Source organism: Rattus norvegicus, chromosome 7, assembly GCF_036323735.1.
Source record: "Rattus norvegicus strain BN/NHsdMcwi chromosome 7, GRCr8, whole genome shotgun sequence".
NCBI lineage: Eukaryota > Metazoa > Chordata > Mammalia > Rodentia > Muridae > Rattus > Rattus norvegicus.
In genome coordinates, this window is record NC_086025.1 from 88,771,124 (window position 1) to 88,784,924 (window position 13,801).

Consider the following 13,801-nt stretch of genomic DNA (forward strand, 5'->3'; position numbering starts at 1 on the left):
CCTCTGAGCATTTCATATCTTAGAAGCTTATCAGGAAATGAGTGTTGCATACAGCAATATCTTTTGGGTACTAGATGATCTAACTTGTAGAGTAATTTCTCTCTCTTGCCTTCTAGGGACCAGAGGGACCTCGGGGAGAAACAGGTCCTGCAGGACCCCAGGGCCCCCCTGGCCCCCAAGGACCCAGTGGTCTGTCCATTCAAGGCATGCCTGTGAGTTGTGTGTGCATATTCTCATGGGTTTTGCTGTTCTCTGTTTTCCACGAGGACGTGAAGGACGAGCCTCTATATTCTGTGTCTTACCAGTGAGTCTCAGTCCATTTGAAAATCACAAGGACTGACTAGGCACTGGCTCCACAGTCAGTTGCTAGCTCTGTAATGGTGGTCTTTCAAAAAACAGGCATGTGGGAAGGGAAAAAGCACTTCTACCATATTGCACCCGAGGATGGCAGGTCAAGATGGACAGCCTTTGCTTGTTTGTCTAAATTCTTTGGTAAAATCATTATTTCTCTGGGTGTTTGTCCTGTATGTGTGTGGCATGTGTGTGAGCATGCACTCATGCACTGTTCACATGGGTACATGCTTTTTTGGGTGTATTGAGTGCAGGTGTGTGGGCATGCGTGTGTGTGTGTGTGTGTGTGTGTGTGTGTGTGTGTGTGTGTGTGTGTAAATAGAAGCAAGAGATCATTATTGAGTATCTTCCTCAGGAGTCACCTACCTTGGTTTTGTGGGACAATGCCTTCATCAGCCTAAAACCTGAACATACTAGGCTACCTGGTCAGAGAGCCCCAGGGACCCACCTGTGCCCAGTACCAGACCCCAACATTAGGATTACAAGCATATGATACCATGCTCAGATTTTTATTTTTAACATGGGTCCTGGGGAATCAAACTCAGGTAGTCTTCCTAAATGGGGGGCAAGCATTATACCCACTGACTTACCCTCCCCAGCCCTTGACTATACTTTTAATATCTAGAAGATAACAACTGTTAAACCAATTCATTATTGATGTGTATCCACTGGAATGTAAAATATTAAAAGATATCATATAATTCCTTACTTCTTCTGTCACCAGAATATAATATAGTTCAATGAGTAAGTTATAGAGTTTAGACTGTGAGCATTAAATAGCTATTTTGAAATACTTAATATCTTTGAAAAGAAATTCAATTTAATTCACGGATACACACACACACACACACACACACACACACACACACACACATGATTTCAAGGAAGCTATAAATAACATCGAGTTATATTCATCTCCCCCCTGCCTCCACCATATGTTAGCATTATCAGCTTGGCCATCTGCACGCTGTGGATTGGAATTGTTTTAGTATATAAACATTCAGTTCTGCAGGAATGTTTACATGGATGGCATAGCAAATGTGAGAAGTGAAACAGGACATGTGGCTGATAGAGCAAAGGCAGTTTACTGTTGAAAACACTCTAAAGGGTATGGGTGGGTAAGGGACCAAGAGCTTACGTCTGTGGATCTAACGTGGTGTACTTTTGGATACTCAGGGAATGCCTGGTGATAAAGGAGATAAAGGAGATGCCGGCCTTCCTGGTCCACAGGTACAGTTTTTGCTGCTCATCCTTTGCCAGGGATAAAACCTGAAGCTTCTGACATCAGCTGTGACCTTGGAAGGGTGTCTATGTCAATGACACTTTCCTGTATTCCTTCACCCTTTTGAAAGCCAGATTGACTGAGGGTGGGGACATCTATTTCTCAGTAGTAACTTCTCGGTCTCAGTCCTGGGTCCCAGTGGGTTCCCTTTGTGCCTCTGGCGTTGTTTGGAAGCTGTAGTCTGTTCTAAGGGGAGGGGAGCTGTTTCTGTAAAGCTGACTCTTTCCTGTTCTTGCCCTCTCTAGGGTGTCCCTGGAGGTGTTGGTTCACCAGGACGCGATGGCTCACCAGGCCAGAGGGTAAGAACTTGCCAAATGTTGGACTTGTGGCAAGGCAGTCTTCCTGCATATTCACTTTGCTACAGACAGGTTTTTACAGATGGGCACCAAGTTAGGGTTTGTGGTTTACTTCTCACTCTAGTGTCTATTATACATCTATTTCCCTTCAGCCACTTCTTCTCTGTCCATTTCTGTTTTCATCAGACTCAGCCTAGTTGGTAGTACATTATTCTGCACGCTCCCAAGTCCGGTTCTTACTTATATCAACTGCATCTATTGGCTTCGTAGGTTTTTCTAGTTCTTTCAGATCCTTGAAGTACAGACCTGTAAGAAAGTAGCAGCCACATAGATGGAAATCCGAGTAGTATGGCTTATAAAGGAATCTCCAATTGGTTTAATATATCTCAGTTATTTGTCCTTTTTATTGGTTCAAATAGAAAGCAGCAAAATGAAGTACAAAAATCATCAAGCTGAAATATGACATTTGTTTCGTTGACAAGTTTCCACTAAGCCAGGCTTGGAGGGTTGTGATTTATTGGGGAAAATTCAAAATTTAAAACTTTTCCACATGTTATACTGGGATCAGAGTTCTGGTAGAACAAAGAATGGATAATCAAGCCAGGCTTAGAGGGTCTGCGAAGGATTCCCCGAGGAGGTGCCCTCGAGGCTGCTTCTTGATTGAAAGACGGAGGAGACGAGAAGAAAGCCACTGCAAACAGGAAGAACTGCTTGTGTAATGGAGGAGAACAGTATGTAGCTAGAGATCATAAATCAGTGTGTAAATATGTGTGTATGTGTGCATACATGCCTGTATGATGCACACTTATAACAGTTTATCATAAAATGCAGTCAGGTTTACCTAGAAAAATAAAAAAAATGACCTAAATAAAGAATTAGTACATTTTTAAGTGCAAGAGAAGCTATCCTCCTTTTAAAATATTTTTATTTATTCTTGGATAACTTCATATATGTATATAATATATTTTGGCCATATTCCACCACCTCACCTCTTCAACTCCTCCCAGATCCCCACTGTCAATTCTCCCTTCCAACTTCCTCTTGTTTGAATCTCCTGAGTTCAGTTGGTGTGGCCTGTAGATAGGTGTGTATGGGACCATTCATTGGATGATGGACAACCCACCGGAGGCCACAGTCCTAAAGCAAACTATCTCTTCCCCGGCACTCGTCAACTCCCAGTAGCTCCTCAGGTAGGGGTAGGGCTTCGTACATTCCTCCACATACTTTTGACTGGCGTGATAATGTGTAGGTCTTATGGGTACCCCTACAGCTTCTGGGAGTTCATATGCACCACAACCCTGGCATATGCCGAAAACATTATTTTACAACAGACTTTTCCAAACTCTGGTCAGTCTAACTTTTTTTTGATATTTATGTAACAAAATTTATTTTCAAAGAACTGGGCAGCTGGAACAGGCTTCAGTTATGTCTACGGTCACTGGCATAAAATTTTTCCCTCTCCAGAGAGCGCCTATGTTTTTTATGCCTATGGGACTTCTTTGGACTCCTACTCCTACTTCTATGACTCTGCATTTCAGAAGACCCATTGCGCCTGCAAGAATGAATACCTGAGCTCCCCCCCTCTATCCTCATCCCCTCTATCCTCCTCTTTGTTCTTTTCTTCTCTCTCCCTCCTGTTTGAAGACTTCTGCTCATGCATGGGTTTCTCAGTCTCTGCCTCCCAGCCAGGGTCCTCTGCTCTACCACGGCAGGAACACCTAACATCAGGGGAGTCTGGGTGACTCTTCTTTCCCCTTCTACATTAGGACTTCTGTGCTCTCTCTGAGTTCTTGCTGCTGTGCTTCTGAGAGCCATGGTCATCGCTTCCCTTACTGTCTTGCTTCTAAGGGATAAAGAGCAGGATGGCAGCTCTGCTAGGACCTGGCATTCAGTTCTCTCTCTCTCTCTCTCTCTCTCTCTCTCTCTCTCTCTCTCTCTCTTTCTCTCTCTCTCTCTCTCTCTCTCTCTCTCTGTGTGTGTGTGTGTGTGTGTGTGTGTGTGTGTGTGTGTGTGTGAAAGTTTGACATCCTCAGAGCCTTCAGGAGAACTTGATGGAGGTGTATTCACCCCACAGCCCTTCTGGAGCCTCCAGTCATCACATCATCCACACCTTCTGACTTCAGAGGAGCCCAGTAGTTTGACACATGGTCCACATGGATAGTTCTTCCTTTAATCTTAATTCCATTGAAATTGTCAATAGCCACCACTGTTGTTCTCTGATATTCATAGCACAGAAAACAGAATCCTTTAGATTTCCCAGTCTTATCTCTTATGAGATTAATGTTGAAAATCACCCAATACCGTGAGAACAGATGATGTCTCCTTCTGTCAGTTTATAAGGAAGCCCTCTTCATAGTCACATCGTCATGCTCGTCTATTAAGACATCAGCTTCTGGGTGAAGCTATGAAGTACCTTCTTTTCCTTTTTCCATGATGTTCCCCGAGCCTTGGAGAAAAGGGGGGGTGATACAGATGTTCATTTAGCACCTCAACACCACACTCATTTATACTCCACATTTTGACCAGCTGCGAATCTGTATTAATCAGCATTTACTTTAAAAAGAAACTTCTCTGATGGAGCTTAAAAGCTGAGCTAATCTGTGAGTATAGTATTTATAAAAAAAATACTTTGTTACTGGATCCATTTAGCAAAAATAATAGTAGTAGGTTCTCTCCTAGGTTCTATGGCCCCATTGATAATAGCAGGCATAAGTTCCATACTATTGGGTAGGTTTAGATCCAAACAGAAAATAGTTGGTTATCCTAATAATATTCACAATACTCTTGCACCAATGGATATATTTTGACAGGCTGACTTTATTGCAGCTTGCAGAGTTCACAGCTGGATAGGACAGTTGATGACTTTGCTTCCCTAGAGTCAACATGTTTCTTCCCTGTGCCACTATGAAGGCTAGGGAATAGGGAGGGAGCTTCCAGGTCAATATCAGCTTGATTTTTCATATCTTATGACCTCAGCATGTCTCTCTGCAGGTTCTATCTTCCTAAATTATTGCTGATTTAGACTTGTGAGGAACCCTACATTTCCCTAATTCCTGATTCATAAGGAGCGGCAAGCCCTTACATCTTGTCCAATGAAGATCAACACAGCATTCAAATATTATTCCCTGGGGGTTGGCACACACCACAAGAGCCTAACCCTTATTTAGAGAATGTATTTCTGTACTCTGTCAGGCCTGACTATAGCTTTTCGCCATCATGCTTCTCAAGAATATAAAAATGGGGGGGGGGGGGCAGATCTGGTGAAAGAAGCTTATAATCCCAGGAGGCTGAGAAAGGGGGATTGCAAATTGAAAGTCTTTTGGGGCTACAAAGTGAGCTCAAGGCCAGTCTGGATAGTGCTTGGCTAGTATGCATAGAGCCACAGTTTTAATCCTGAATGTGTCAAAAAAGAAAAAGAAAGTAAAGAAATTAATATTTTCTTTTGGGTACATAGCTATGAGACTTGAAATCTCTTTTTATCCCACCTTCTTAATGGCAACCTTACATTTGTTTAAAATCTCAGCACATTCTGTTTACCAAGGGGACTAGGCATGTTTAGACTAGTGCATCTGAGATGGCCTTCTCTGCGAGTTAGATTTATGTATGGCTCTTGTGCATGTGGGAGGAGTATCTAGATGTATTTATATGTTTTGGCCAAGTGCATAGGCTAAGATCCTGTGTGGTTACACACCTAGATTCCTTCATGATTTCCAAAGCTCTGAAAACAGCAAGTCTGAAGATTTGATTGAGTAAGTTTATTTGATTTATCTATGCATAGAGCCCAGTCTTGGCAAAGGACTCTGACCCAAACCTGTTAGATTAGTGTTTGAATCCTTTGGTTATAGAATAATTTTTTGTAAAATCCATATATGAAAGCAGATTCTTTTTGAGAAATACTTCTCTATCCACATGTGTTCATCTTTTACTAATAAAACTTGAGAGCTATCATAAAGTGATAAGATATCTATACTTGGCTTTTGTCTTCCTGTCTCCCTCCATTTAGAAGTAAAGCTTTGAGGATGTGTCTGATGCTCATTATGAAATACACGTGGATGGAAATAGGGTTCCTTTGTAAGTCTGACTGTCAGGGACATCCACTCAGTATGAAACCACATGTCTTTTAAAGAAGATTGGGTGATTATTGCCTTAGAAAAGTTATCTAAAGACAGTACCATATGGCATAAAAATTAACAAAATACCGTTCCCATGAAATAAAACAGCAGTGCCATGGAACCGTAGTGTAGCTGCTCTGCTTGAAGGAAGAACAACATACATTTTTCTCAGTCAGCCATATCTTAACTGAGCACCTGCACCATGCCCTTTACCACTCCCAGCTTGAAAAGAGTTTCCCATTGCAGTATCTGCAGGAAAGATTAGGAAAGCAAGAATAGCTTCAGTTAACAAAGAAAGCAAACTGTAGACTGCCTTCTGGAGGAAAAAGCAGGATAAGATCTCATGCCCACTCTCCTTGGCAGGGAAAACAATGAGTCTTTTAGAGACAGTCGAGGAGGAAGGAAGAAGGGCTGGTTAAAGAAGAGTCACTTAGGGGATTCTGATATATTTAGTCAGATGATCTGAAGGCTGGGATGGGAGGATAAAGGCCTGAAATAATTAATTAGCAGGATCAAGTCTTGATAGTAATAGTTAGACATAGGTTGCGAACCATCTTAGGTGGTATATTCCACCCAGGTCTCTCTGGGTAGGCAGTGGTTAGATATGGGGCTACTTAGAGAATACTGAGAGAAAACACTTCGTGATTATCCCCATTCTGCTGTAGGATGCTGTCAATAACAGAAATAGCCATGACGAAGAGCTAAGAGAATGACAGGATTCACAAGCAACGAAACCGAAAGGCCCCATTCAGACACTCCCCACTTCTCTACCTCCTCTTATTGACAGCAAAATCTTACAGCCCAAACCTCACACCATCACCTTGTGATTAGCTTAGGAAAAGGGTGACCTCTTTTTATGAATCTGGTGCCAGTGTTACCACTGAATTTACCGAGAGAGTAGGAGATTTTGAGAAATAATAAAAAAGAAACTATAACCTCTTCTAATATTTCTAGCTTATTCTGGCTTTTCCCAAGGGGGATCTTGGACTCTTGGAGACAAATCTTATTTAACACTGGGCCTGAGGCCATAAGCAAGTCTAGCTAGACTTCCCAGAGTAAGTTTCCGCCTTGTCCTTGGAAGCCAACAGACTAGCACGTTGAAAGTGATGGTTCAAGCTAATTCAGTCTGGCATCCAGGTTTTACTCTAAGCCATTCCAACTAAAACATTCTGTGCCTTTCCTTATTTTTCCTATAAATCTTCCCCCTCCCTCCTCCCCCCACTTACTTTCTTTTTTCTTACTATCTGAGTACAGGGCCTGTCTTGTGATCTTCAAACTCCTCTGATGTATGATACATTTTTCAGTCTCCACCCTAAACCTTCAGATGGTCTTAAGGGAAATCAGATAGGATAGGGATGTAGGATAGGTAGGTAGGTAGGTAGGTAGGTAGGTAGGTATGTATGTAGATAGGTAGAAAGATAGATAGATAGATAGGTAGGTATATAGATAGATACATACATAGAGACAAATCAGGCTTAGAAAGAGATTATATATGGAGAAAATAAATGATAGAAATTATAGACATGTTCATAGAGAAGTCAAGATATACAGACATATGATAAATATATATAGAGAGAGTGAGAGAGAGTAGAGGATAGATTACTGATAAGTGAGAGATAGTTAAATAGCTAACAGATCAGATAGATAATAAAGGAATTAAAAATATCAGAGAAAAGAAAAAGATAGCCTATTTCTTTTTTTAAATTGGATATTTTATTTATTTACATTTCAAATGTTATCTCCTTTCCCAGTTTCCCCTCTGCAAACCCCCTATTCTATCCCCTCCCCCTGCTTTTATGAGGGTGCTCCCCCACCCACCCAGCCACTCCTCCCTCACTGCCCTAGCATTCCTCTACACTGGGGCATCAAGCCTTCAGAGGACCAAGGGCCTCCCTTCCCATTGATGCCAGATAAGGCTCCTTCAGCTCCTTCAGTTCTTCCCCTAACTCCTCCATTGTGGTCCCTGTGATCGGTCCGATGGTTGGCTTCAAGCATCCATGTCTGTATTGGAGATGCTGTATCAGGCTCCTATCAGCAAGCACTTCTTGGCATCAACAATAATGTTTGGGTTTGGTGTCTGCATGTGGGATGGATGATGTGGGCGGGGCACTCTCTGGATGGCCTTTGCTTTAGTCCCTGCTCCACTCTTTGTCCCTATATTTCCTTTAGACAGGAGCAATTCTGGGTTAAAATTTTGGGGATGGGTGGGTGGCCCTATCCCTCAACTGTAAGGCCATGCCTAACCTCTGGATATGGTCTTGACAAGTTCTTCCTCCCGTTTGTGGGCTATTTCAGCTAATATCATCCCTGTGGGGTCCTGGGAGGCTCTTGCTTTCCTGGAATCTGGGACTTTCTGGTTGCCCACTCCCCATCCTCCATTGCTACACCTCTGTTCAATTTCCTGACCTCCTCCATGTCCTCCCATACCTAATTCTGCCCCCTCTTCCCCCCTCCCCCCTTCTTTTCCTCCTAAGTCCCTCTCACCTTCTACTTCCCACAATTAATTTGTTCCTCCTTTGAAGTAGGACTGAAACATCCAATCTTTGATCTTCCTTCCTCTTGAGTTTCATGTGGTCCGTCAGTTGTATCATGAATATTCCAAGCTCTTTGTCTAATATCCACTTATCAGTGAGTGCATACCATGTGTGCTCCTTTGTGATTGGGTTACCTCATTCAGGATGATATTTTCTAGTTCCATCCATTTGCCTAAGAATTTCTTGAAGTCATTGTTTTTAATAGCTGAGTAGTATTCCATTGTGCAAATGTACCACATTTTCTGTATCCATTCTTCTGTTGAGGAACATCTGAGTGTTTCCAGTTTCTGGCTCTTATAAATATGGCTGCTATTACATGTTGGAGCATGATAGCCTGTTTCTTACTTCTGAGTTCTTTTTTCTCCAAGATCAATTTTCTGGCAGGTAGCCAAAGGAAAATTTTAGAATTATGCCTCTCTTCTGACTCAGTTTTACCAAAGGAAGAGATACAGACGGGCAAGCATACCTCAGTGTGGGGGACTTCCATGTGGAGTGTGTGTTCCTTTTTAAACGCAGAGCAAACCTTTGTTAGAATCCTTCTTTCTTCAATGGTTCCCTCATCCTCATGGGTAGCCGTCGCTGGCCTTCCTTATCTGTAAGAGATGAGCTGTCAGGGAGGGTGCTCTGCACTTGGATTCTGTTGATGAAAAGGTCTGTGAGGACCGGTACACATCTCACTGCTAACAAAGTCTGGGTTCAAATCCAGGCCTAGCAACTTTATGTTGCCAGATGCTCCTTCATCACCTGTCAGTCAAGGATCTAATGTTGCCCTATATGGAATGTTGTAGAGATTCATTCACATAAACCATTTCCAATGATGTGATCTTAAGACACATTATCCACTGTTTTTAATATCAGCCTAATGAGTCAGGGCTTTTGTAATGCCTGTGCTTAGTAAATTAAGATTTCTTGGAACATGGTGGACAAATACAAAAAGTCAAGCAAGTGAAAGAATTTTTTAAAATACCTGGATTCTACCGCTAAAGAATGCTTGATGCATGCTTCTTAGTTGTGTGGTTTTGATATACATAAAGACCATATTGTGTGGAATGTTTTGTTTTGTCAAACATGATTTGGTCTTAAAATGTACTTGAGAAATTGAACTTGAGTCAGCTATTTGGCTGGACTTTATTCCTGTCATGAATAGGAGACAGTAATGAAAGAGTCATCTAAGAAATGCTTTGTGCAATGCTAGATTCATGATTATGAGCCCCATGGGCATCTTCCTTCCTCGGAAAAGGCAAAGTAAGCTATTACCACAACACTGGTAGCCAGAATAATTGGATTTTCTTCTTTGTGGGTCTGACTCTAGATGGTGTTTTTATAAAATCTCAGGAAAACATTTGTACAGTCAGCTACAGAGAAGATGCCTTATGCAACTGTGGCTTGACTGTTTATTTAAAAAGCAATCGATAAGCTACTCCATACAGTATGTAATACATACAGATGTCTTGTGTTCTCATCTTTAATTCGAGGATATACATGCATGCTAGGCAATGCCACCCCATCTTTCCAGACAGATAACCTGAAGGTCTGAAACTTGGAGAAAATAAGCAGAGATCAGAACAAAACAGCGCTGGAGCCAGGAACTTAGCTCATCTCTCTGGCTCCAGCGCTGTACTTTTTATTTCCACAAAATTATGAAAGTAGAGATCGCTGTGGAGTTTCATGATTGAGAAAATCTTCCAAGGAGACACTTAAGTAGCAGCACTCTAATAATGAAGATGTCACACCCCTGTACTTTGGGGGCAGGCATCCCATTTGGGTTACTTTCTTAGTAAAGTAGGAAATAATCATTCATTAAGTGTGCCTCTAACTTCTTAGACCTTTACCTGCATAATGGTTCATCTGTGCACATCTGAGAAGGGAGGAGCTTCTGGGGTGTTTAGTTTCCTGCCCTAAGGTTCTCTGATAAAGGCCATTCTTGGAAATCTACTGTGCCTCCTCTTGGGATGTTGTCATTCAGGGCAGGGACATACATTTCAATTTTGATAAACAGACCGTTCTACCACCTCAGCCATCAGAGTGTTTTTGTTTGCTTGTTTTTTTTAAATACACAGACTCTGCACTTTAACCTTAAATATTCTTAAAAGATTTCTTAAAAAATATTCTTAAAAGCTCTTTAGGCAAGAGGTAGGAATGACACCTTAATGAGTCTATACCTATCTAGGGTTTGGAATCAAATAGTCTATTATATAAGCTCTTTATGAGCTCTATTGTATGTCCACATAAGTTCATTGATACAGTATTGCTGATATAGTATTGTTTTACTTATCTGAAGTTATAAGTGTAAGATAATAAAAATTTGTATACTTATATTCTAAATTGCATTAAATATATTAGTTTATGTGTATACATTTATCAATGCACACACATATATTAGGCATTTATGCATAGTTGTCGTGTGTGTGTGTGTGTGTGTGTGTGTGAGAGAGAGACCTAGCATGGAACTGTGCATAAGGACTTGTTTTTAATCTCTGCCCCAGGCCAGTGTTTACGTAGCCTGTAGCTTTTGGCTGCTTGGCACTTTTATGTGGTAGTTACTAATAATCCTTTGTGGCAAATAGCAGTCTGACTTCTGGTGACCAACTGGTACTCCACTAGTCATGGCAGTCCAGAACCAGACCACAGGGCTGAAGTCATGCATCACAGGGTTGTCTAGCTCTAACTTCTGACAACTAACTCATTAAATCTAGGTGGCTCACACATCTTACTGCAAGAATCAATTTATCCATCCTGTAGAATGTTATAGCTTATGTCCACGATCTGCCATTGCAGGTTCAGGGAAGGGATGTACGTATTACAAGTGAGTCGATACTTCTGCAAGCTGTTTCTGAGAGATTCATAATTACATATGCCCTGGCTTCGGACCTCAACTTCAGTTAAAAGTCTTTTGGTGAATAGATGGGTTTTATCCGACTTCAGGTACTGTGGGCTCTGACTTAGAAACTATAAACGTTTTAAGTGTCTATATTTGATCTAATATAGACAAAAGAAAAGTGTAAATGGAAATTAATATATCCAATGAAATCGCCATTAAACAAGGCTTGCCTTTTTATGCAAAAGTGAATTTAGTGTTCATTAGAGTATTAGTGATGCTCAAAGTAAATTTTAAGTTAGATTTTCGTATTGCTGAAAAATCACAACTCATAACTTAGTAATTTGCTCATAGGCAAATACTTCCAAAATAAATTATAAAAATCCTTATAGCTTTTTATTAGCAAGAATTATTTTAATGTGGGCTGCGGGTATGTATTAGTATTTTGAGGTAGGAATATCAAAAAGGCAAAAACGACTGAAGCTATTCATGTCAACAAACATCTGTTTGTGGGTGGCTGACTTCATACATGTTAAAAAAATGCATCTTGAGACCCAACCGCCTGGTCAGGTGGGCACTCCTGAGGCTGCAGAGCTGAAGAGACCACCAACACTGCTCACCCCTGCCCACATCCCTGGCCCAAGAGGAAACTGTATAAGGCCTCTGGGCTCCCGTGGGGGAGGGCCCAGGAGCGGCAGGACACCTGCCTGAGACACCGCCGGAACCTGAAAGAAACAGACCGGATAAACAGTTCTCTGCACCCAAATCCCGTGGGAGGGAGAGCTAAACCTTCAGAGAGGCAGACAAGCCTGGGAAACCAGAAGAGACTGCTCCCTGCACACACATCTCGGACGCCAGAGGAAAAAGCCAAAGACCATCTGGAACCCTGGTGCACTGAAGCTCCCGGAAGGGGCGGCACAGGTCTTCCTGGTTGCTGCCGCTGCAGAGAGCCCCTGGGCAGCACCCCACGAGCGAACCTGAGCCTCGGGACCACAGGTAAGACCAAATTTTCTGCTGCAAGAAAGCTGCCTGGTGAACTCAAGACACAGGCCCACAGGAACAGCTGAAGACCTGTAGAGAGGAAAAACTACACGCCCGAAAGCAGAACACTCTGTCCCCATAACTGACTGAAAGAGAGGAAAACAGGTCTACAGCACTCCTGACACACAGGCTTATAGGACAGTCTAGCCACTGTCAGAAATAGCAGAACAAAGTAACACTAGAGATAATCTGATGGCGAGAGGCAAGCGCAGGAACCCAAGCAACAGAAACCAAGACTACATGCCATCATCGGAGCCCAATTCTCCCACCAAAACAAACATGGAATATCCAAACACACCAGAAAAGCAAGATCTAGTTTCAAAATCATATTTGATCATGATGCTGGAGGACTTCAAGAAAGACATGAACACACTTAGGGAAGCACAGGAAAACATTAATAAACAAGTAAAAGCCTACAGAGAGGAATCGCAAAAATCCCTGAAAGAATTCCAGGAAAACACAATCAAACAGTTGAAGGAATTAAAAATGGAAATAGAAGCAATCAAGAAAGAACACATGGAAACAACCCTGGATATAGAAAACCAAAAGAAGAGACAAGGAGCTGTAGATACAAGCTTCACCAACAGAATACAAGAGATGGAAGAGAGAATCTCAGGAGCAGAAGATTCCATAGAAATCATTGACTCAACTGTCAAAGATAATGTAAAGCGGAAAAAGCTACTGGTCCAAAACATACAGGAAATCCAGGACTCAATGAGAAGATCAAACCTAAGGATAATAGGTATAGAAGAGAGTGAAGACTCCCAGCTCAAAGGACCAGTAAATATCTTCAACAAAATCATAGAAGAAAACTTCCCTAACCTAAAAAAAGAGATAACCATAGACATACAAGAAGCCTACAGAACTCCAAACAGATTGGACCAGAAAAGAAACACCTCCCGTCACATAATTGTCAAAACACCAAACGCACAAAATAAAGAAAGAATATTAAAAGCAGTAAGGGAAAAAGGTCAAGTAACATATAAAGGGAGACCTATCAGAATCACACCAGACTTCTCGCCAGAAACTATGAAGGCCAGAAGATCCTGGACAGATGTCATACAGACCCTAAGAGAACACAAATGCCAGTCCAGGTTACTGTATCCAGCAAAACTCTCAATTAACATTGATGGAGAAACCAAGATATTCCATGACAAAACCAAATTTACACAATATCTTTCTACAAATCCAGCACTACAAAGGATAATAAATGGTAAAGCCCAACATAAGGAGGCAAGCTATACCCTAGAAGAAGCAAGAAACTAATCGCCTTGCAACAAAACAAAGAGAATGAAAGCACACAAACATAACCTCACATCCAAATATGAATATAACGGGAAGCAATAATCACTATTCCTTAATATCTC

The 13,801-nt window shown here is 41.7% G+C and overlaps 1 protein-coding gene across 3 annotated transcripts in view; it reads left to right on the forward strand.

Moving 5' to 3' along the window:
• The window catches only part of Col14a1 (collagen type XIV alpha 1 chain), a 215,113-nt gene that overhangs the window by 159,297 nt on the left and 42,015 nt on the right, over positions 1–13,801 (forward strand). For all 3 annotated transcript variants that reach the window (XM_039079204.1, XM_039079205.1, NM_001130548.2), the window contains exons 38-40: positions 117–212; positions 1,528–1,581; positions 1,879–1,932. In XM_039079204.1, the coding sequence (XP_038935132.1) occupies positions 117–212; positions 1,528–1,581; positions 1,879–1,932 (204 nt within the window). The remainder of the gene's footprint in view (positions 1–116; positions 213–1,527; positions 1,582–1,878; positions 1,933–13,801) is intronic.